The sequence below is a fragment of the Octopus bimaculoides genome, chromosome 4 (assembly GCF_046866305.1).
Source record: "Octopus bimaculoides isolate indiv1 chromosome 4, ASM4686630v1, whole genome shotgun sequence".
NCBI lineage: Eukaryota > Metazoa > Mollusca > Cephalopoda > Octopoda > Octopodidae > Octopus > Octopus bimaculoides.
Window position 1 is genome coordinate 11,614,307 of NC_142931.1, and position 23,606 is coordinate 11,637,912.

The 23,606-nt window shown below is 37.7% G+C and overlaps 1 protein-coding gene across 1 annotated transcript in view; it reads right to left on the reverse strand.

The window, feature by feature from the left end:
* Positions 1–1,327: 1,327 nt before the first annotated feature.
* Positions 1,328–23,606, reverse strand: part of LOC106872190 (uncharacterized) — a 28,209-nt gene continuing 5,930 nt past the window's right edge. The window contains exons 2-8 of the mRNA XM_014919089.3: positions 18,748–18,879; positions 16,121–16,278; positions 14,251–14,976; positions 11,564–11,790; positions 9,625–10,849; positions 5,231–5,483; positions 1,328–1,534 (exon numbers count right to left, since the gene is read on the reverse strand). Of these exons, the coding sequence (XP_014774575.2) occupies positions 1,467–1,534; positions 5,231–5,483; positions 9,625–10,849; positions 11,564–11,790; positions 14,251–14,976; positions 16,121–16,278; positions 18,748–18,879 (2,789 nt within the window). The 3' untranslated portion in view covers positions 1,328–1,466. The remainder of the gene's footprint in view (positions 1,535–5,230; positions 5,484–9,624; positions 10,850–11,563; positions 11,791–14,250; positions 14,977–16,120; positions 16,279–18,747; positions 18,880–23,606) is intronic.

A 23,606-nucleotide genomic window follows, 5' to 3' on the forward strand; every position in this document is an offset into this window, starting at 1 on the left:
CTGTGTTAGAATGGGGGTAGCTGATGAAGGAAAATGTTCTCTATGTGGCCTGTGTGTGTTCTGTACTCTGGTTATTATTAGTTTTTTGTCTACGTTTTGTTTGCAATGTCCTGTATCCAGATATGCACCTATATATACAGGTAGACGTAGGTATGCACATACCTGTACGTATATATGCATATACTCATTTATTATTTGTTTTATATAGGCCTATCTCCTGGCTGATGGTACACCCGCCCTCCCACCCCCTCCGAGCGTGGCCGTTGCCAGTACCACCTGACTGGCTTCCGTAGGATTTTCGAGCGAGATCGTTGCCAGTGCCCCTGGACTGGCTTGTGCGGGTGGCACATAAAAGACACCATTTCGAGTGTGGCCATTGCCAGTATCGCCTGACTGGCCTTCGTGCAGGTGACACGTAAAAGCACCTACTACACTCTCTGAGTGGTTAGCGTTAGGAAGGGCATCCAGCTGTAGAAACTCTGCCAAATTTAGATTGGAGCCTGGTGTTGCCATCCGGTTTCACCAGTCCTCAGTCAAGTCGTCCAACCCATGCTAGCCTGGAAAGCAGACGTTAAACGATGATGATGATGATATATATATATATATATATATATATATACATCGCTAAATCCACAAGTTTTTTTATTCTTTCTCTGTTTATTTTCTCATTCCTTTCTGTTGAAGAGCATATGCCTGAAACATAAAGGACTTTTTCACTTTCTTGAGCATCAAACTAATACACCTGCTTGTTGTTCATACATTTGTCTTCGTCCTTTGTTTTTCTGTAAATTTCAACTAAATATATATATGTGCATGTATATATATATATATATATATATATATAAGCAATGTTAATTCTCTAAATGAAGTATTAACAGTAACTGCACGATAAAGTGTAGTATATTGCCACTTAAGTGTGGCTGACCCCTAGGGGTGGATGTTACTGTTGCTTTTAGCCCCAGGAGGACATCTCCTCCAGCTGGCTTATCGACACACGACTGTGTCCTGTTTGCCAAGGGAAGTTATCCCTCTCACCTCGATCTGCAGCACGTGCTGCAGATCGAGGTGAGAGGGATAACTTCCCTTGGCAAACAGGACACAGTCGTGTGTCGATAAGCCAGCTGGAGGAGATGTCCTCCTGGGGCTAAAAGCAACAGTAACATCCACCCCTAGGGGTCAGCCACACTTAAGTGGCAATATACTACACTATATATATATATATATATATATATATATATATGTATATATATATGTATGTATATATGTATGTATATACATATATAAATATATATAAAGATGAGAATATATCAGGAAAAAGAGAAAAGTGTGTGCCAAGTCAATTGGTTGGAGAATAAAGGTAACTAGCTATTTCAGAGATATCGATGCTGAGAGAACTGTGTAAAAGACAGAGGGAAGAAACATTGCCCTTATTAGCTTATGGATAATCTGTATCTCAAATCTTAATTTTAACACTGGCTGACAGCATTTTCTGAAGTGCCACATAGAGTTTTCACTTTTGTCTGTTCACACTGATCTGTAAGACAAAATTTTATTGTGAGCTTAATGAAATGAATAAATAACCAAGAGCTAAATTAATAATGCTTTCAAATTTTGACACAAAGCCACCAATTTTAGAGAGACGGTTAGTTAATTACATTGAATCCAGTATTAAACTGGTACATATTTTTTTTGATGCTGAAAGGATGAAACACAAAGTCAACTTTGGCAGAATTTGAACTCAGAATGTAAAAGGCTAGAGGAAAAGCTACCCAGCAGTTGTCTGACATTCTAACAATTCTTCCATCTCACCATTTAAATTTTAATAATAATAATAATAATAATAATAATCTGTCAAGACCTACCAAAAACTGAGCAAATATAAAGATCTTGAAATAGAAATTAGCAAAATGTGGAATCTGAAGACAAAAACAATACCTATTGTCATAGGTACCCTGGGAATGACAGCGAAACGGGCTGATTACTACCTAGCTCAGATACCAGGAAACCCCAAAATGGCTGAAGTTCAAAAGATAGTGCTCATGGGAACTGCCCATATCCTACGTAAAATACTGTCTATGTGATCTCAAATTTTAAAACAAAAACATAATTTTCTTATGGTTTCTTAAACATTCACTAGAACAAAACTGTACAAATCCAAATATATGGTACCCTAGGCATAACACCTACATGAACTTCTAACTTGTTGTTTCTTGAGGTCTCTGGGTGAGACTTGGATCCAACTTGTACAAATGCAAAACAAAAGTCAAACATAAAATAATAATAATAGTAATTATTATTATTATTATTATTATAGTAATAGTAATAACAATGATAAGAGAGTAAACCACCACAAGTCTTAATTGAAAGATTGCCATCTGACCAAAATACACAAAGGCCTGAAGAAATAAGAAATTCTAATGAACCTGATAAAGACAGCTAGGAAAGTGAGAGAGCAAAAGTATTTGAAGAACACAGAGAGTCTATGATGGAAATGAAGTAGAAAAATCTGAATCCATTAAGAGTCGTAAGACATACAAGTATGAATGATAGAGAAATACTTCATAAACTCTGAAATACCAATCAAAATGAAAAAAAAACAAAACAAATTACAGTTATCCACTATGTAACAAAAGAAATCATACAAGTATTAAAAGCTGATCTTACTGAGTTAAATGAAATTATTTACACATCTGCTAAAGCAATTCAAACAAGTTGTATGTATCCAAAAAGAACAAAGAAATCCAAACTGGAGAAGTGAAATTGAACAAGAGATTGAATTAATGAGAGGGGGAATATCAATATTAAATGAACAAATCTGTGAAATTGATGCGAAATCTAGAAAAGGAAGAAAGATGAAGAGAAAATATGGGTTCACACCAAGGGAAGAGCTGATATCAATAAAAGATAAACTGAGACAAATAGTCCAAGCAAAATCTCAAAGGATACAAATATCTGAGAAGGGAAACAAATTTTACAAGCAAAATAAAATGTTCACATCTGATGCAAAAATAAGTCATCTGTGTTATATGAATGACTTAAAACTCTATGCCAAAGACAATAATGTGCTTCAAGGCTTATCACTGGGAAAGTATTCAGTGATGGTATTAGGATGAAGTTTGATCTTGATAAGTATGCAGAAAGTTCCAGAAAGGGAAATTGAAGACCACAAATTCAGATGTGTTAGATGTTGACACAATTGACCCATGCTGGCAAAATGCTTAACGGTATTTGATCTGCTGTGGAGTTGTGAGTTCAAATTCCACCGAGGTCAACTTTGCCTTTCATCCTTTTGGGGTCTATTAAATAAGTACCAGTTACGCACTGGAGTCAATGTAATCGACTTAATACTTTTGTCCTTGTTTGTTCTCTCTATGTTTAGTTCCCTGCAGGCAATAAAGAGATTAACAATTGAGCAAGAACAAACCTACAAATAAATAAAGGTTCTGGTATTAAGCATGCAAGCCTGAAAGAGAAGATCAGGAATTAATGTTTTAGGAGAGTTCAAGCAGTCCTGGAATCTGAGCCAAATATGCATAACAAGGTGTTAGTCATAAATTCTTTAGCAAATCCAGTTGTTACTTATAGCTACATTATGTTGAACTCGAATATTAGTGAAGTAAAGAAAATTGACGGAAAAACATACAAGCTACTGAGTTCTAATAAGATGTGCCACGCAAAGGCATTTGTGGATTGTCTTTACCTTCCCAGAGCCCATAGAAGTCGAGGCTTGATCCAATTTGAACTCTCCTACGAAACCACCACAATCAGACTGGCCAGATATCTTGAAACAACAAACAACTGAATGCTAAAGCACATTGAATATCATGAGAGGCATAAGAAGCTTCAAGAAATGTGCTACTGATCTCATGCATGATACTCTGGCTGAACAACCTGAGGGAAGTGCGGCAACTGTTGTTGCAAAGAATGTGAAATTAATGGCAAAGAAAAAAATACATGAGCAATTGTATAATAGGAGGGAGGAGAGATCTCTGCATGGCAAATATGTGGTCTGTAGCAAACAAGCTGATGTAGACCAGAAGCATACCTATCAGTGCTATGGAGCTCAGGGCTAAAGGCTGAGAACAAAGGCTTCATCTTAGCTGTTCAAGATCAAAGCTTATTGACCCAGCACTACCAATTCAATGTGATGGGAAATAGAGAAGATCCAAAATGTCAATTCTGCAATGATATGGTAGAAACTTGATTGCTGGATGCAAAGTCTTAACACCTGTGGAGTATAAATCCAAGACATGATAGAGTTGGCTGCCATTTGCACCAATCTTTTTCAGCCATGTTGGTAGTTGAGTGCTGATACTTCCAAGTGCACCAATTACTATTGGTATCATATCTGCTCTCTTCATTGATCACAACCTTCGTATTTCCCACTTCAAATCATGATAGTTGTTTATTTTTTCTTCTTCTTTCACATTGATCCTGTTGTCACCGGGGCATGCTATGTCGATTATTATAAATGTTCTTTCTTTTTTATTCACCATATCAATATCTGGTTTCTAATATCTTGTTGGGTGATCACACTGGATCATTGTATCCCACAGGATTTTGCAATTCTCATTTTCAGTTACACCTTATGGAGTTTGCTTATACCATGTCTTTGCACTTTGTAGGCCGTGATTTCCACAGAGCTCCTAATGGATTGTTCTTGCCACATTGTTGTAGTGCAACACCAACATCAGTCTTAAGAAATACTCCATCCTCAGTTGCTCTTTCATTTCCTTTTCCATTATCTCATTGAACTCTAGTACACCAAAGTATTTGTATCCTTCCGTTTCAATTTGTTTAATAAAGTCTCTATTTGGTAATTCTGTCCCTGCTAGGCACTGTATCTTGCCTCTTTTTAGGTAGATTATTCCGCACTTCTTGAGTCCAAATTCCATTCTAATATCAGTACTAAAGCAGTCGACTTGATCCGCTCCCCCAAGCTGCTCTTGTGGCAAAAATTTGAAATCATTATTATTATTATTATTATTATTATTATTATTATTATTATTATTATTTGAAGCAGCAGCAGCAGTAGCAATAGTAGTAGTAGTAGTAGTAGTAGTAGTAGTAGGAAGAAGGATGAGAGACAATAATAAAAAGCAGGAAAAGGAAAGAGGGAGAGTTAGTAAGTTCAAAAGGGTAAAGGTGAGGAAAATACAGATAAAAAAGACTAAGATTCTAAATATTAAAAGAAAGGGAAGGAAAAAAGAAGAGGTGAAAACTATCTTACTTTTCATTCTTGATATAAAAGCTCCTCCAGCCACAATAAGAATAATCACAAGTATGAACGCTCCTATAGCGAAAATAAGTCCAGTATGATCAAATGGCAATTTGGGTTCTTTCGTGATTGTGCTGTTATCGCAGCAATCCATATTTTCAGCACACTCAACTTTCAATTCAGATATTTCCTCTCTCTTATGATTATAAAGCTTCATTCTAGTTTTATCAATGGTAAGACCACTTTCTTGGCTAAATGAACCAATCTGAAACATAAAGAAGTTTATAGCAGAATAAGTTAAAAATAATGTAAACTTGAAATTTGTATTCAATTTAATTGTTCATTAAGAGGAAATACATAATACACATGTAAATGGAGAAATGTTCACTTCTATGAAAAAGAGCAGAGGGAAATAAGTCACAGAATTCTATCATGTTGGTGGAGTTTTGAGAAAAATGAGTTAATGATGCAATATAAGCCAGATGCAATATTATTATTATTATTATTATTATTATAATTATTATTATTATAATAATAATAATAATAATAATAATAATAATAATAATAACAATACAATGCCTGGATGCAGTACGGATGCCCGGATGCAGTACTAATGCTCAGATGCAGTGTAAATGCCCACATGCAGTACCAGGCAGTGGTTCTCATGGCTTCTGATCTTAACTGATTGGAAGTGTTATCATGTACATTGTTTTGTCTTGGTATAAAAGATGGGCTACAGCAAATATTCTGCATAATACCACAGATTTGCTTGTCAGTTGTTTGACCTTAACCAGTTGAGCATGTCCCTTGGTGGCTGACGATATGTGCATCTCTGATCATGAGCAAATGATAGATAAAGAATACACTGTAACAGTGTTATAACAAAATAAAATAGAAACAGCAGCAGTAACAAACATGTAACGAACCAACAATCAATATTTCCAACACACTAACTTGAACTGTAAACTGTACCTGGACTTCAAAGACCAAACTACAAACTGCTAACTATGTCAGACTGCTACTATTTATATGTAGTGGTCTTGTCAGAGGGTGTCGTACTCTCGCCACAACAGTTACCCAACAGGGTGCATAACTCAGAGATCAGTGAGTCTCTCCAGGTCAAGCTGCTACTTCTCCACATTGAGAGGTCAAAGTTCCAGTGCTACAGACATGATTAGAATGTCACAAGAAAGAATTGCAAGATGAACCAATGAGCAAAAGACCAAGGGGTAGACCAAAAATGAGATGGTTGTATACTATCTGTAGTAGCACTTGGGAATTCAGCCAGAATGTCAAATGATGGCTGCTTCTGAGAGGATCCTATGGAAGAGCACTCTAACCCCATGACCCAATACTAGTATAATAGGCACAGAAAGTGAATGGATGAATGGATTACTACAGAATGATATATTACACTGCATTTATGAGAACTTTTAACAGAACACTTACGTATTTTACTAATCATCATCTTTATCATCAATTGTTGAACAATACTGACTCAAATCGTAGGACTCGATGGTCTGATTACCCAGTTTCAATGATGTATGAGTGACCAAGATCACAACATTTCCCTGAACAAGAATGCCAGTCTGTCACAAGATTACTCATTTATAGCTGAGTAGATTGGTTCAACATTACGTGAAGCATCATGTTCAAGAACACGCTACACTGCCCAGTCTGCCATTTGAAACCAGTCTTGCAATTGTGAGTGCAACAACCTAACCACTTGGCCATGCATCTTATTTTACTAAGCCAACTATGAAATATCTATAATTAAAAGTGGCCATTCATTTAAAATAACTTCAATATAATCCTGTAACTTCAAACACTACTATTTTAGATATTATCTTGTATTCTTCAACAAATCATTTTAATCTGTCTTAGACTTCTTGGTTGGAAAATATTTGCCAGCACCAGAATAAAATAGCTGTATAGGAAATGTTATAGTGATATTTTTTAAAATAGATAAGAAAAAATTTGCCAATGTTCTGCGCCATGAGGACTAAAGACTTGAGGTATTTCGTGTTGCAAGACAGTGTGTGAGAGATAATTGTGATGTCGTGGGAGAGAAATGTGTTCGCATGGATGATGGTACGCTTGCACTAAACGAGACTGCAAAGAAAGAGGTATGGAGACGCCACTATGAAAGGTTGCTCAATAAAGAAAATGAATGGGAGGAATAGAGTCTGCCGAATGTCGACGCAACAGAGAGACCAGCGATTCGAGTTGACAGTACTATGGTAGATAAAGCTATTAAGAGTATGAAGACAGGGAAAGCCCCCGGCCCTTCAAAATATCTGGCAGTGTCGGCTATAGCCTAGTCACCCGTATTGTTAACCAGGTGATACATGAAGGAGTCATACCCAATGACTGGTGTAGCAGCACCATAGTCAACTGCTACAAAGGTAAAGGTGACGCTTTAGATACAAATAATTACAGAGGTATCAAGTTGTTAGATCAGGTAATGAAAGTCATGGAGAGGGTCATAGCCCAACTAATTAGGGAGAGAGTCAGTTTAGATGAGATGCAGGGAAAAGCACCACTGATGCTATATTTCTGATAAGACAGCTGCAGCAGAAATACCTAGCCAAGGATAAACTTCTGTACCTAGCTTTCGTTGACATGGGGAAAGCCTTTGACAGGGTCCCCCGATCCCTTATCTGGTGGTCAATGAGGAAACTAGGGATAGAAGAATGGTTAGTGAGAGCTGTGTGAGCCATGTACAGAGACGCTGTCAGTAAGGTGAGGGTTGGCAACGAGTACAGTGAAGAATTCCGGGTAGAGGTAGGGGTCCACCAAGGTTCAGTCCTCAGCCCCCTCCTATTTATCATAGTCCTCCAGGCGATAACAGAGGAATTCAAGACAGGATGCCCTTGGGAGCTCCTCTATGCTGATGACCTTGCACTAATTGCTGAGTCACTATCAGGACTGGAGAAATTTCAGGTGTGGAAGCAAGGACTAGAATTGAAGGGCCTTAGAGTCAACCTAGCTAAAACCAAAATCCTAATAAGTAGGAAGGTAGAAAAAACACGAACCCCTTCAGGTAGATGGCACTGCTCGATTTGTAGAAAAGGCGTAGGTAGAAACTCTATAAGATGCACCCAGTGCAAGCTATGGACACATAAGAGGTGCAGCAATATCAAAGGAAGGTTAACTAGGAAGTTAGTTTTTGTATGTAGCAGATGTTCAGGAGCAATAAACACTGTAAATGTGCAGAAAACAACTTCTGCCACGTTCCAGGGAGAAAAACTAGACGTAGTTGATAGCTTCCATTACCTAGGTAACCAAGTTAGTAGCAGGGGAGGGATGCGCTGAAAGTGTAGCTACTAGAATAAGAATAGCCTGGGCAAAGTTCAGAGAGCTCTTACCTCTGCTGGTGACAAGGGGCCTCTCACTCAGAGTAAAAGGCAGACTGTATGACGCATGTGTACAAACAGCCATGCTTCATGGCAGTGAAACATGGGCCATGACTGCTGAGGACATGTGTAAGCTCGCAAGGAATGAAGCCAATATGCTCCGATGGATGTATAATGTCAGTGTGCATACTAGACAGAGTGTTAGTACCTTGAGAGAAAAGTTGAACTTACGAAGCATCAGTTGTGGTGTGCAAGAGAGACGATTGCGCTGCTATGGTCATGTAGCAAGAATGGATGAGGATAGCTGTGTGAAAAAGTGCCACACCCTAGCAGTTGAGGGAACCTGTGGAAGAGGTAGGCCCAGGAAGACCTGGGATGAGGTGGTGAGGCACGACCTTCGAACATTGGGCCTTACCGAGGCGATGACTTTTGACCGAGACCTCTGGAAATATGCTGTGCATGAGAAGACCCGGCAAGCCATGTGAGACCTAAATCTAAGGCCTCAGCCAGCCCACTTCTGCATACCTTCCTTCATTGGACACTAAACTCCGCTTGCGAAGACCTGTTGAAGCAAGTGAAATCGAAATTGAATTAGATTTGACGACTGGCACCCATGCCAATGTCGTCTCCTTCATTAGACACGAAATTCGGCTTGCGAAGACCTGTTGGTCCAAACAAAAGTGAAATCGTCATAGCACCTGTGCCCAGCATCGCCTCCCTGGCACTTGTGCTAGATGGCATGTGTGAAGACATTCGAGTGAGATCGTTGCCAGTACCGCCTGACTGGCCTTCGTGCCGGTGGCACATAAAAGCACCCACTACACTCTCGGAGTGGTTGGCGTTAGGAAGGGCATCCAGCTGTAGAAACTCTTCCAAAATCAGATTGGAGCCTGGTGCAGCCATCTGGTTTCACCAGTCCTCAGTCAAATCGTCCAACCCATGCTAGTATGGAAAGCAGACGTTAAACGACGATGATGATGATGATGTTATTTTACATTTTAATGTGAAACAAAAATTACAAAAATAGCAATATTTAAGTAAACTACTTACTTTTTTGTATGTATATTTCCCATCTTCATATTGGACATTATGGAACTGAAAACCTATCAGTCCATTTCCATGAGAATCAAACATTTTCACAGCATCTAATGAGTTTAATATCTCAGTTTCTTTTATGGTTAAAACCAATTCTTCAGCTTTGCTTGAAAATTCTTCACACATTTTTCCACTGCATTTTTCATTAATTAATTTCTTTAACCCATTATGTATTGCATAAACTGCATTCATTGTTTGAACAATTCTGTGATTATTTACATACAAATCAATTTCGTTGTCAGAAAAAGTTTTCTTAATGCATGTAGATGCTTTTTTTGATGGATCACACATATACTGGTTCCAAAAATACTTAAAGTATGGGTTTTTTAAGTGGTTCAAACTTGCATCTTTCTCTTTTAAATATTTTTTGAAACTTATTCCCTCTTTTAAAAGAGCTCGTTTTGAACTATCAACAGTTATGATAATAGAGCCAGCAAACACATGGCCGTAACTTAAAATCAAATTGTTCTTCCCCCATGCATCACTCCCAATAAAAGTAAAAAAGTTATGCATTTTCCTTTGATTCAAAGATTCAAGAAGATCTACAGTTCGGGAACTGGTGCCAAAGTATATGATAACTTTAATATTTTTAATCAATGCCACGGAAAATATTTCATCAAATTCATCATGTTTGGTTTTTATTTTACTATCAGCAATACCTTTAAATGGGAACAAACATATCTGATTCTCCTTAGCAGCCGAAAGTAAAAGCTGTTTTGCTTTTAGTCCGTAGTTGTTTGTGGCATAAATTAGCCCAACATATCGCCAATCAAAGTGTTTCAAAATTTGAATTATAGCATTTACTTGCTGATTATCACTTGGAACTGTCCGTAGGAAATAGGGATATGAAATCCGATCATCTAGGTCTTCAGACGAAGCTGCATAGGAAATTACTGGTCTTTTCAAGAGCATGAATACATTAGCTATAGCTTTTGTAACAGAACTTGAAAGAGAACCAACAACACCGACAATATTTGATGGAGAAATGAGTTGACAAGTACTAATATCCTTGATTTTTGTTTCACCAGACAGAATGCTTGTAATATTTGAATGTGCACGTAATGGGTTGTAGCAGTCATCCAGCAACAGAGCTCCAAGTTTAACGCTGTCACTGATTGTTTTAAACTTGTTCACATAATACAGGAAAGCTTCTCCAGCAATTGTGTCAATGAAAGGTTTTCTGGAAGCAATAAAAATAAGGATTTTTTAAAAACAAATTTTTATAGACACAAATATTAGTCAAAGCAAAAGGATGGTGCCCTTGATCTATTCAAACCCTACAGACCAGTGTAGTTTATGTGGTGGATGGTTAGTCTGAACTTCTGCAGATCTTATGGTTTGGAAAGAAATCATGAGTGAAAAAGGAATTTTAGAAAGGTGTCATTCTGGAAAGGATTGAGTTAAATATTTTATAGTGGAATTTATCAGATAAGATACTGAAAGTCTGAAGAGAAGTGAGGTTGGTATATTAGGTGGCTCTAAAAACTGTGGCAGTGGTGGTGGGGGTAGGAGCAAGGTTTAGCCCCACATCAACTCAGAATCTTGGGGTTAGTAGCCCTCGCTCTTAACCATTACACCATATCCTCATCTCTTAAATATATGAGGCATTGTGATAAGAGGCATTCAACAACCCCTTCGGCTTTAATCTGGAAACTTAAAGATGAAGGGATCAGTTGTGACATCAAATGGAAAATCCTCTCCAGATTCAGACCCCATATTAACAGGTCTAAAAATTATTCAGTGTGTTTTCTTAAAAAACCTTGAGAACCTCCGGCAAATACATATTATGGTTTTGTTCCACAGACAATAGTTCTGGTTACTTTTGGGTATCCTCTCATATAATGCATGGAAAGTATATATTGTTACTAAATAATCTTAAGTAAAAATGACTAACCTTACATCACCACAACCAAAACCTTGACCTCTGTCATGAAGTGAGAAGATGCCTAATATTAAGATGTTTCCTGATACGTACACAACATTATCATCATTAAATGATAGACTTTCAGGACAAGCTTTGGAATATTTTGAAGTGAGAGTTGCAAATGATGATAGATTATCATTCATCTTTATCGCAGAGGATTCCAATTGCAAACTATCATTTGAGAAATATTCGCCAACCTGAAATATATACAACAAAATTAATGTTAACAACAATTTCAAATGATCTTTATAATATATTTGTTTTAGTTGAAAGTTTCTCATTTATCTCATTTATCATCTTACATATTGACTCAGCTGCAGAAAGATATGGTTTCTACTGTGTCAAAGCAAATCACATCTAAATGCTTAATGTTCAACCCATCTCAATGGATGACAAATATCATCCACCTATGTAAACCCCACTACATTCCTCACACAATCAAAGCATTCACTCTCAAAACCCCAAAGATTTATTAGTAGCTATCATCATCATCATCATCATCATCATCATCATCATTATCATCATCATCATCATCATCATTTAACGTCTGCTTTCCATGCTAGCATGGGTTGGACGATTTGACTGGGGACTGGTGAACCAGAGGGCTATACCAGACTCCAATCTGATCTGGCAGAGTTTCTACAGCTGGATGCCCTTCCTAATGCCAACCACTCCGAAAGTGTAGTGGGTGCTTTTTACATGCCATCGGCACGAGGGCCAGTCCGGCGGTACTGGCAATGGCCACGCTCAAATGGTGTTTTGTATGTGCCACCTGCACAGGAGTCAGTCCAATGTTTTATTCACATGCCACCAGCACGAGTTCGAGTAAGGGGAAGCTGGAAAAGATTGCACTCAAATGGTGCTTTTCATGTGCCATTGGCACGGGAGCAAGACTACTGCTCTGGCAGTGATCCCACTCGGATGGTGCTGTTAGCGCTCCACTGGCATGGGTGCCAGTCATCGAATTTGGTTCAGTTTCGAATTCACTTGCCCCAACAGGTCTTCGCAAGCCGAGTTTAGTGTCCAATGAAGGAAGGTTGGCATGGGTGCCAATCATCGAATTTGGTTCGATTTCGATTTTGATTTCACTTGCCTCAACAGGTCTTCGCAAGCACGGTTTTGTGTCCAAAGAAGGAAAGGTACACATAAGTGGGCTGGCTACACCACTGGTAAAGGCCATGGATTATGGTCTCACTTGGCTTGCCAGGTCTTCTCACGCACAGCATATTTCCAAAGGTCTCGGTCACTAGTCATTGCCTCAGTGAGGCCTAATGTTCAAAGGTCGTACTTCACCACCTCATCCCAGGTCTTCCTGGGTCTACCTCTTCCACAGGTACCCCTCAACCATTTGGCTGTGGCACTTTTTCACACAGCTATCCTCTTCCATTCTCGCCAAATGACAGAAAATGCTACATACAAGAAAAGAAGAGGTTATACATCATTACCAAGTAGGAGGCCTTTCACTACCACCACAATGACTCAAGAACAGACAGACACCTTTCTCACCTCTCAAATTGCAGTTGAATTTTTACAATTTGTGTGTTCAGTACAAAAATCTTTACTGAAAAATTTCCTTTTTGTCAAGATGGCTCTGTGAGAAATACTTATACTGATAAAAGTATCACATTTACCATTTACTTTGCTTCCAACTTCACATCATCAGTAGCAGTATTTTCCACCTGCTTTTCCTTGCTGGTATGGGTTGGATGGCTTTTTTCCTGAGGCTGAGTTGGATGGCTGAGTGACTTTCTAACCACTAACTCTTTTTGATGCCTCATGCAACATACAGAGACACAGTGTGCCTATCCTAAACCCAGGACACACACACACACAATATAATGCTTCTAACTCTTCACTACACACATAAAAAAAGAGTTCTCTCAGATTCTGCTTCTTCATTCCATATGTCTCACTACTTGTTTCAACACCATACTTGTTTAATCACCTCAGCCTCAATGTGACTAAATCTCATAAATTCCTTGCATTCCTCAAATCTTCTGTTACCTTCGATTGCTCTGTTATCCTCAAACCTCCCGCTAACCTCATTATCTTCAAACTTTCAAATCTTTGCTCATTGGTATTTTTTAGCAAAGTGCATTCTGATCCCCAGTCTTAGGATAACCTCTTTACAAGTCTCAGAGTTACTGAAAATTATCTCGAGCACTGTCATTCTTCTTTTGATTAAGCCTAGCCACAGTCAAATGACTAAAAAAAATAAAAGAATAATCTAGAGCTAGATTTTGGCAGTACCAAAATCTTTGATTCTTCTCTCACTACAATAAAAAACACTTGGCAGTGCATTTTATTCCCAAGACCAACAACTATATTTAATTTACACACTAACCTTGAGCCAAAGAAGGAGTTTTCACAGGCTTACTCCATCTGCTAGAAATTGCAGCTAAATCTTGCCCAAATCCTACCCAGCTAGATGTAGATTGGTTTGTTAGGGTAGGGTGAGAGAAAGGTTTTACCATATAGTATTATTCTAAAAATTAACAATCACTTCATTGAAACCTTGAAGCCACAATTCAAAACAATGTGAATAAATATGCATTATGCTTGACACACGAGGTAATGTAGTTTTGTATACCCATAAAGACGGTATAGGTACAACTTTTGATGAGGGTTAACTTGATGTTAAATAATAACATACTAACCTTTTGGAAAATGCTTTTTTTTACTAAATACACATTCAAAATGGCTGCCATGGAGTTTTCTTTTAAGCCAAGTGCACTTCTAGAAAAACAATCTGGAACAATTTGGTCGTCAGTAAGAACACTTCTCAGGTTTTCAGGATTTAAGTATGTTGAACATTTAAGCCTCTTGCATTCCTTTTGTTTAGCAAGTGCAATGCCATAAACAGACTCCATGATAGCTCTTGTATGAATTATCCTTTGTCCATTGTGAGGAATATTTTTTGAACTGATTTTTGTTACATCCAGGATATTTCGTACCCATTGATATAATGTATCATTTTTAAAATGTGTTAAAGTTTTTATATCCCTCAGATAATCTTCAAATTCCTTGTTGTTAAGGCTTGATGAAGTTACTACATAGGAACCTTCCATATTAGAATGGTTTTTAAGCTCATTTTGTAGTTTCCCAGAAATATCTAAAATTATCCAGGTCATATCTTTGATATGAAGAAAGGAATCAATATTTTGTATTTCGCCAACATATATTATTCCAGAGGAGAAGCTTTCACGAAGAAACCTTATTTCATCTAATGCATTCTTAGAAAATGCTCTTTTCATTGAAAAACAGATACCATCACTTTTTGCTTTTGCCTCTAACATGTTAGCCATTTCAATTCCATATTCATTATCAGAGTAGACAATTCCAGGAGAAACCCATTTCAATCTCTTTAAAAGCATTATTGCAGCCTAGAAACAAAAGAAATAAAGATTAAAATGGTTCTTAAGACTTTCAGGTTAAAATTAATGTCAGTTTTGATTTTGATTAACATTGTCTAAAGCAAAATTCCATCAAATAAACAAAGTTTTGGCACAAGTCATGAATATCTAACAAACGCAAGTAATTCTTGTACAAAGAATTTGAGCTCATGGTATTCTGTATTGCTTGAATGAAATAAATATAACAATGTACTTTGGAATGGATGTTGGGGTACCCAGCACAATTAGAAATAAAACCTGTCTCTTAGTGAGAAATCAACATACCAGACTAGAGATCGCACAACTGATGAGTACCTCCTTTACGTTGACAAATACAAAGTAAACTTGTTTATTCTTAACTAAGAATTTCTCAAGAAATTGGCTGGTTAGAAATATGGTATGGTACCTCAGCATCTTGATATAAACTTATGGTTGAGTAATAAAGAAGTTTACTTCATAATCATTAGGTCCCAGGTTCAGTTCCACTATGTAATACCCTGAGCTAGTGTCTGTTGGATAGACAGACACTATGTGGAAGTCTAACAGACTGACTGTACATGTAATTTGAAAGTCCATCCTCATCACATTTTAGCATCACAGTGGTTCACCTTGTGAATGATATTAACAATGCATGTGTCTTTGATCATTAATTTAAAAAAGAAGTTGGTTGGCTAATTGAATGCTCGTTGTTGAAACCAAGAGAGGATCCATCATTAACTCAAAATACATGTTATCTAGACTAACACTATCCTCATTCAAATTCTCTCTAACTCAGGCTACCACTGAATCTGGCCAGTTTGAACATAAAACAGGTGGAATATTTTGGCTGGATATGGCCAGTTTAAACCAAACCTTAATGCCTTGGGGGAGGGGGGTAAAAAAACACATTTACATAATGTAGTCCTGGGTTCCCTGTGCCTAGGGAGAAAGATGGATTAGCGAGGGTTCAAATGTCTTTAATTATAGGCTTGCTTGATCAGTGCTGACCTGGACTCAACAGCAACAACAACCTGATTGAACAAGTTAAACTTGCAAAGGGTTTTAAAACATTTTGCTTATTTGCACAAGATGATACTTTATAGAATAGCTTCTTTTTCTGATATCCCCTGAAAATTATAAAATAAATTATAATTACCTTAACTTGAGTTTCCATGGGTAAAGCAAAAGATATAAAATTCTTATAAGACGGAAATGCCATCTGTTCAAATAAAGGGCTAATTACTGGTAATGAAATATATTTGGTTGTTTCAAGTAGAGATTCAGTCACAGAATAGTCGCCAAGGGAAATAATTGCTGTGGGAATAAAACACAAAATTCACTCTTTAAACTGAACGTGATTATTTTATTTATCCTTTTTTTGTTTTTATTATTAGATTTTAGGGGCTAATGCAGTTTCGCACCTTTCCTTGAAAAATGCATTTTATTTTTTTAAAATTTTTCGGATTCCTATGTTTTAGATGTCGGAAATTAAGAATATGCAAAGAAAAATACTGGTACTTAATTTATTGACCCCAAAAGGACGAAAGGCAAAGTTGACTTCATTCATAAAATATATTTGTCAACTAAATGTGGCAGTCCTATAGTGGACGATGTTACTGTTGTTTTTAGCCCCAGGAAGGCACTCATATCTAGCTATTTCTTTATGCACCTATCTTATTGAATTTAAAACTTTCAAAACATGGTTTCTTGCATATCCAGAATCTCCATCATCTAAAACATAGGGAAAAAAAGTCTCAAAAAGGTTCAAAAGTTAAAGTGGGAGGGGGAGTGAGAGGAAGTGGAGGGTGTTACAATTTTTTTTTTTTTTTGCATATTTGTAATCTCCGACATCTAAAACGTAGGAATCCGAAAAAAAAATTTTTTTTTTTTTAAATACATTTTTCAAGGAGAGGTGCGAAACCACATCAGCCCCAGACTTTGCTTTCATTAACAACTTATCTTTACAAGAAGAAAAGAAATTTTAAAAAATCATTAAAAGTATAAAGGATTGAATTATCAAGATAAAAACCACTGTGACTACCCCACCAAGGAAACAAAGAAAAAGAAAAAAAGGAGGAGAGACAAGTGTCCTTTGTTTCCAAACTTCCAAGATATGTCTGGCCATTGGAAAATGTTATCTTATTTAGAAACAGGTGAGTTGTTGGTGGCAGTAATAACATCCAGCTGTAGAAAATCCACCTCAGCAAATTCTGTCCAATCCCAAGCATAAAAAAGTTGACATTAACTCTTTTGTTACTGTATTCATTTTACTGTATTCTATGTTTCTTTCAATTAATTTTAAATATAACAAAGAATTTAGTAAAATAACTTGGTTATCATTAAGCTAGTGTTAGGAACATAAATTGTGACTAAGGTTTGATGGAAGATTTTAATTCAAAACTTATGAAAACAAGACATTTGTACTACAGAGCCAGAGGTGGTTTCAGTCGGGTTGGTATCAAACAGTTAAATTAATCATATTAACCCTTTTGTTACCATATTTCTGTTGAGATGCTCTCTGTTTCTTTCAATTACTTTAAATATAACAAAGAATTTAGTAAAATAACTTAGTTATCATTCAGCTATTGATAGGAACAAAAATTGTGACTAAGGTTTAGTGGAAGATTTTAATTCAAAACTTATGAAAACAAGACATTTGTACTACAGAGCCAGAGGTGGTTTTGGCCAGGTTGGTAATGAAAGGGTTAAATGATGGTGATGATATCTAAAAATTTTATGATTAAAAACCCAGCTTCAACTTAGAATCTTGTTAAAAGTGGAGGTATTATAATAGAAAAAAGATTGCATTAAGAAGGATAACAATTTATATAATCCAATTGGTAATCTGTTTGATATAAGACTTAATATCTAAACAGCCAAACTATATTAAATCTTTTTCTCTTTCACTCATTTCAGTCATTAGACTAAGGCCATGCTGGGGCACTGCCTTGAAGAATTTTTAGTCAAATTAATTGAACCACGTAATTTTTTTTTTCTTTAAAGCCTAGTGCCTATCCTATCGATCTCTCTTGCCAAACTGCTAAGTTACGGGGATGTAAACACACCAACAACGGTTGTCATGTGGTGGTGGGGGACAAACACACTCACACACACGCACACACACACACATCACACAAACACACACGTGTGCGCACACACATACACACACATATATATACAACAAGCTTCTTTCAGTTTCCGTCTACCAAATCCACTCACAAGGCTTTGGTTGGCCTGAAGCTATCGGAGAAAACACCTGCCCAAGGTTCCATGCAGTGGGACTGAACCTAGAATCATGTGGTCGAGAAGCAAGCATCTTACTACACAGCCAGATCTGTATAAATTTTTATTGTATTTTTCATAAAATAAACACAAGGAAGCTGATTATTGAAGAAGCTGTGCTTAACAACCACATGGTTTCAGATTCAGTCCCACTTCACATCACCTTGGACAAGTGTCTCCTACTATAGTTCCTGGATGATAAATACCTTGTGGGCAGATGGAAACTGTGTGGAAGCTTGTAACATATGAACGCTTGTTACATGTACCCCACTGCTTCACAATTGGTGTTGGTTTCTCTATGTACCCCATAACTTAGCAGTTTGTTAAAGAAACCAATAGAACAAGCAGCAGACTTTAAAGAAATGAGAACCAGGGTTGATTTGTTCAACTAAAATTCATCAAAGCAGTGACCCTACACGGCTGCAGTCTAACGACTGCAGTCTAACGACTGAAACAAATAAAAGATGAAAGACGGACTATGTTTTCAAAATTCTAGCTTACCTGTGTATGGAGTGCCTTTCTTTGTGCTTGGTTCACCACAAAGACCATCTTGAGAATAAGGAGATTTGTATATATCATATACATAATTAGCTGCAATCTCTGGTTCTCCACAAATATCAAATATGGTAAATTCTGTTAATCAAATAAAAAGAATTCATTGTCATCACTATTCACTCCCCGAATTCTGATTAATTTTATTATGATCTAGTACAGCAATTAATTCCCTTTTTTTTTTTTTTTACTGATTTAGCCTTGAGCAGGGGTTTTTAAAAGTGGATGGTAGTTCCCCCATAACAGCATTGCGAGTCCATAAAGGGAAGCAATTACCAAGGTGAAACTGGGGATAGAGTTAGATGCTTTTTAGAGAAAGTCATGATTTTTCTCAAAGATAACATATTTAAAGCAAAATACAATATTTATATTGTATATACATTATCAAAAATATTTTTGTCAATACTGGAATGAGATGGACATTGTGAACAAAAAAACAAATCACTGATGCTGCACCAAGGTCTATGTAATTTCATTATATAAGTCTTTAGCAGTCTTTTAAAAATTTAACATTTGGAACACTAGTCCATGCAAATAGCTAAAAACAGATACATGTAGGATGGGATGATATAAGGAAATATGGCTAATAAACTACAATGCAAAATTCATTTGTTTAATTAAAATAATTGCTGAATTTTTGAGGGGTGGGATGTGCAAAATATGTGAAGGTAAAATGTAAAATGCCACTCAGTGAAAGGTTGAGAACCATTAGTCTAGTGGAAGAGGCTGTGCTCATGAGATCATTGCAAGCCCTCCAAGAAGGAGTGAGAGGATGAGGCACAGCTGTTTGGCCTGGTTGACTGGACATTTGACCTGTTTGGCCTGGTTGACTGGACAATTTGGTCCTTTTTAGTGCTGGAATCATACACACTTGCACATGCACATAGAAATATACACATACAGATAAAATTAATGGAGGTCACAAAAGTTACCTTTTGCTAAAGGTAAGAGTTAAACTAACTCAAATCTACAAATGCACTGTCTTAAGTGATTGACAAAGGGATCATGATTTTGGATTTTGATGGAGACCATATTAATCTTCATAAGTGGCTCTTAATTCCTAGGGTTAAACTCAACTACCTCTGTCAGTCTTATAAGAAAAACCATTGAAAATGTGCGCTGATTTCCAAAATGGTAAAAGTGTAAGCAACAAATTAAAAAAGGGTGGCTTATTAATAATCAGTACCTAAAGGCAAAATTAATAGAGGTCATAAAAGTGACAGAGGATACTGACTCACATTGTTTTTGCTAAAGATAAGAGTTATCACAATTCGGCTATGTATGCTGACAGTGCAGTTGCAGTTTTGAGTTAGTTTAGCTCTTATCTTTAGCAAAAGTGGTGCCAGTTAGTACTCTCTGTCAATTTTGTGACCTCTATTAATTTTGCCTTTAGGTTCCAATTAGCAATTGGATGGTTGCTTACACATACAGATATGTTTATATATTATTATTATTATTTTATGTTTGACTTTTGTTTTGCATTTGTACAAGTTGGATCCAAGTCTCACCCAGAGACCTCAAGAGACAACAAGTTAGAAGTTCATGTAGGTGTTATGCCTAGGGTACCATATATTTGGATTTGTACAGTTTTATTCAAGTGAATGTTTAAGAAACCATAAGAAAATTATGTGTTTGCTTTAAAATTTGAGCTCACATAGACAGTATTTTACGTAGGATATGGGCAGTTCCCATGAGCACTATCTTTTGAACTTCAGCCATTTTGGGGTTTCCTGGTATCTGAGCTAGGTAGTAATCAGCCCGTTTCGCTGTCATTCCCAGGGCACCTATGACAATAGGTATTGTTTTCGTCTTCAGATTCCACATTTTGCTAATTTCTATTTCAAGATCTTTTATTATTATTATTATTATTATTATTATTATTATTCTGGCTTCCGAGCCGGTGGCACGTAAATAACACCATTTGAGCATAATCGTTACCAGCGTCGCCTTCCTAGCACTTGTGCCGGTGACACATGAAAAGACATTCAAACGAGGTTGTTGCCAGTGCCGCCGGAACGGCTCCTATGCAGGTGGCACATAAAATACACCATTTTGAGCATGGCCATTGCCAATACCGCCTGACTGACCTTCGTGCTAGTGGCACGTAAAAGCACCCACAACACTCTTGAGGTGCTTGGCATTAGGAAGGGCATCCAGCTGTAGAAACTCTGCCAAATCAGATTGGAACCTGGCGGTTTCATTACATATCATATCTTTTCAACTTGTTTATTTACATGTAATTATAGGTCAACTATGAATGTTGTCTATTTTTACTGTCGGTTTTGAATTAATACGACCCTGAAAAGATACAATATTCCATATTTTATAATATGCATGAATCGATCTGGATATTGCATCGAAATGATCATAGGTCATAATAAAGTCTTTACAATGGATCAGATTTTAGCTCTTATTTAAATCGATATATATGTATACATTTATATCTTTGTATATATATATATATATATATATATATATATATATATATATATATATATATATATATATATATATATATGTATGTATATACATGTATATATATATATGTATATATATATATATATATATATATATATGTGTGTGTGTGTGTGTGTGTGTGTGTGTGTGTGTGTGTGTGTGTGTGTGTGTGTGTATACAAAAATGTATATATCTATATATCATCATCATCGTTTAATGTCCACTTTCCATGCTAGCATGGGTTGGACGATTTGACTGAGGACTGGTGAACCAGATGGCTACACCAGGCTCCAATCTGATTTGGCAGAGTTTCTACAGCTGGATTCCCTTCCTAACACCAACCACTCTGAGAGTGTAGTGGGTGCTTTTACGTGCCACCGGCATGAAGCCCAGTCAGGAAGTACTGGCAACGGCCACACTTCAAATTGTGTATTTTACGTGCCACCTGCACAGGAGCCAGTCCAGCGGTACTGGCAACGAACTCGCTCGAATGTCTTTTCACATGCCACTGGTACAAGTGCCAGGAAGGCAACGTTGGTAACGGTCACGCTCAAATGGTGCTATTTACGTGCCACCGCCACGAAAGCCAGACAGCTGGTGCTCTGGCAACGATCACGCTCAGACGGTGCTCTTAGTGATTTACTGGTACTGGTACCATCACAATTTTGCTTTTGCTTGCCCCAACAGGTCTTTGCAAGCCGAGTTTAGTGTTCAATGACGATGTTGGCATGGGTGCCAGTCTACAAATTTAGTTCGATTTCGATTTCAATTTCACTTGCCTCAACATGTCTTCGCAAGCGGAGTTTAGTGTCCAAAGAAGGAATGTTACGCATAAGTGGGCTGGTTACATCCCTGGCAGAGGCCTTGGATTTTGGTCTCACTTGACTTGCCGGGTCTTCTCACGCACAGCATATTTCCAAATGTCTCGGTCAAAAGTCATTGCCTCGGTGAGGCCTAAAGTTCGTAGGTCGTGCTTCACCACCTCATCCCAGGTCTTCCTGGGCCTGCCTCTTCTACGGGTTCCCTCAAGCGCTAGGGTGTGGCACTTTTTCACACAGCTATCCTCATCCATTCTCGCCACATGTCCATACCAGCGCAATCGTCTCTCTTGCACACCACAACTGATGCTTCTTAGGTTCAACTTTTCTCTCAAGATACTTACACTCTGTCAGGTATGCACACTGACATTACTCATCCACCGGAGCATGCTGGCTTCATTCCTTGTGAGCTTACGCATGTCCTCAGCAGTCAAGGCCCATGTTTCACAGCCATGTAGCATTGCTGTTCGTACACATGCGTCATACAGTCTGTCTTTTACTCTGAGCAAGATACCCTTTGTCGCCAGCAGAGGTAAGAGCTCTCTGAACTTTGCCCAGGCTATTCTTATTCTAGCAGCTACACTTTCAGCACACCCACCCCCACTACTAACTTGGTCACCCAGATAGGGGAAGCTATCAACTACCTCTAGTTTTTGTCCCTGGAATGAGACAGAAGTTGTTTTCTGCATATTTTCAGTGTTTATTGCACCTGAACGTCTGCCACATACAAAAACTAACTTCCTAGTTAACCTGCCTTTGATATTGCTGCACCTCTTATGTGTCCATAGCTTGCACTGTGTGTCCATAGCTTGTACACACAACTTATGTGCCCATAGCTTGCATCTTATAGAGTTTCTACCTACACCTTTTCTACAGATCAAGCAGGGTCATCTACCTGAAGGGGTCTGTGTTTTGTCTACCTTCCTACTTATTAGAACTTTGGTTTTAGCTAAGTTGACCCTAAGGCCCTTCAATTCTAGTCACTGCTTCCACACCTGAAACTTATCCTCTAGTTCTGATAGTGATTCAGCAATTAGTGCAAGGTCATCAGCATAGAGGAGCTCCCAGGGGCATTTTGTCCTGAATTCCTCTGTTATCGCCTGGAGGACTATGATAAATAGGAGGGGGCTGAGGACAGAACCTTGGTAGACCCCTACCTTTACCCAGAATTCTTCACTGTACTCATTGCCAACCCTCACCTTACTGACAGCGTCTCTGTACATGGCTCGCACAGCTCTCACTAACCATTCTTCTATCCCTAGTTTCCTCATTGATCACCAGATAAGGGATTGGGGGAACCTGTCAAAGGCTTTCTCCATGTCAACGAAAGCCAGGTACAGAGGTTTATCTTTGGCTAGGTATTTCTCCTGCAGCTGTCTTACCAGAAATATAGCATCAGTGGTGCTTTTCCCTGGCACAAACCTGTAGTAACGCTGTGCGCATGCGTAGTCTCACGCATGCGTGGAATTCAACATCCAAGCTTTCCCGCTTTATTCTCTCTCTTTCTCGCCTGGCCGGCATTGAGCAAGGACG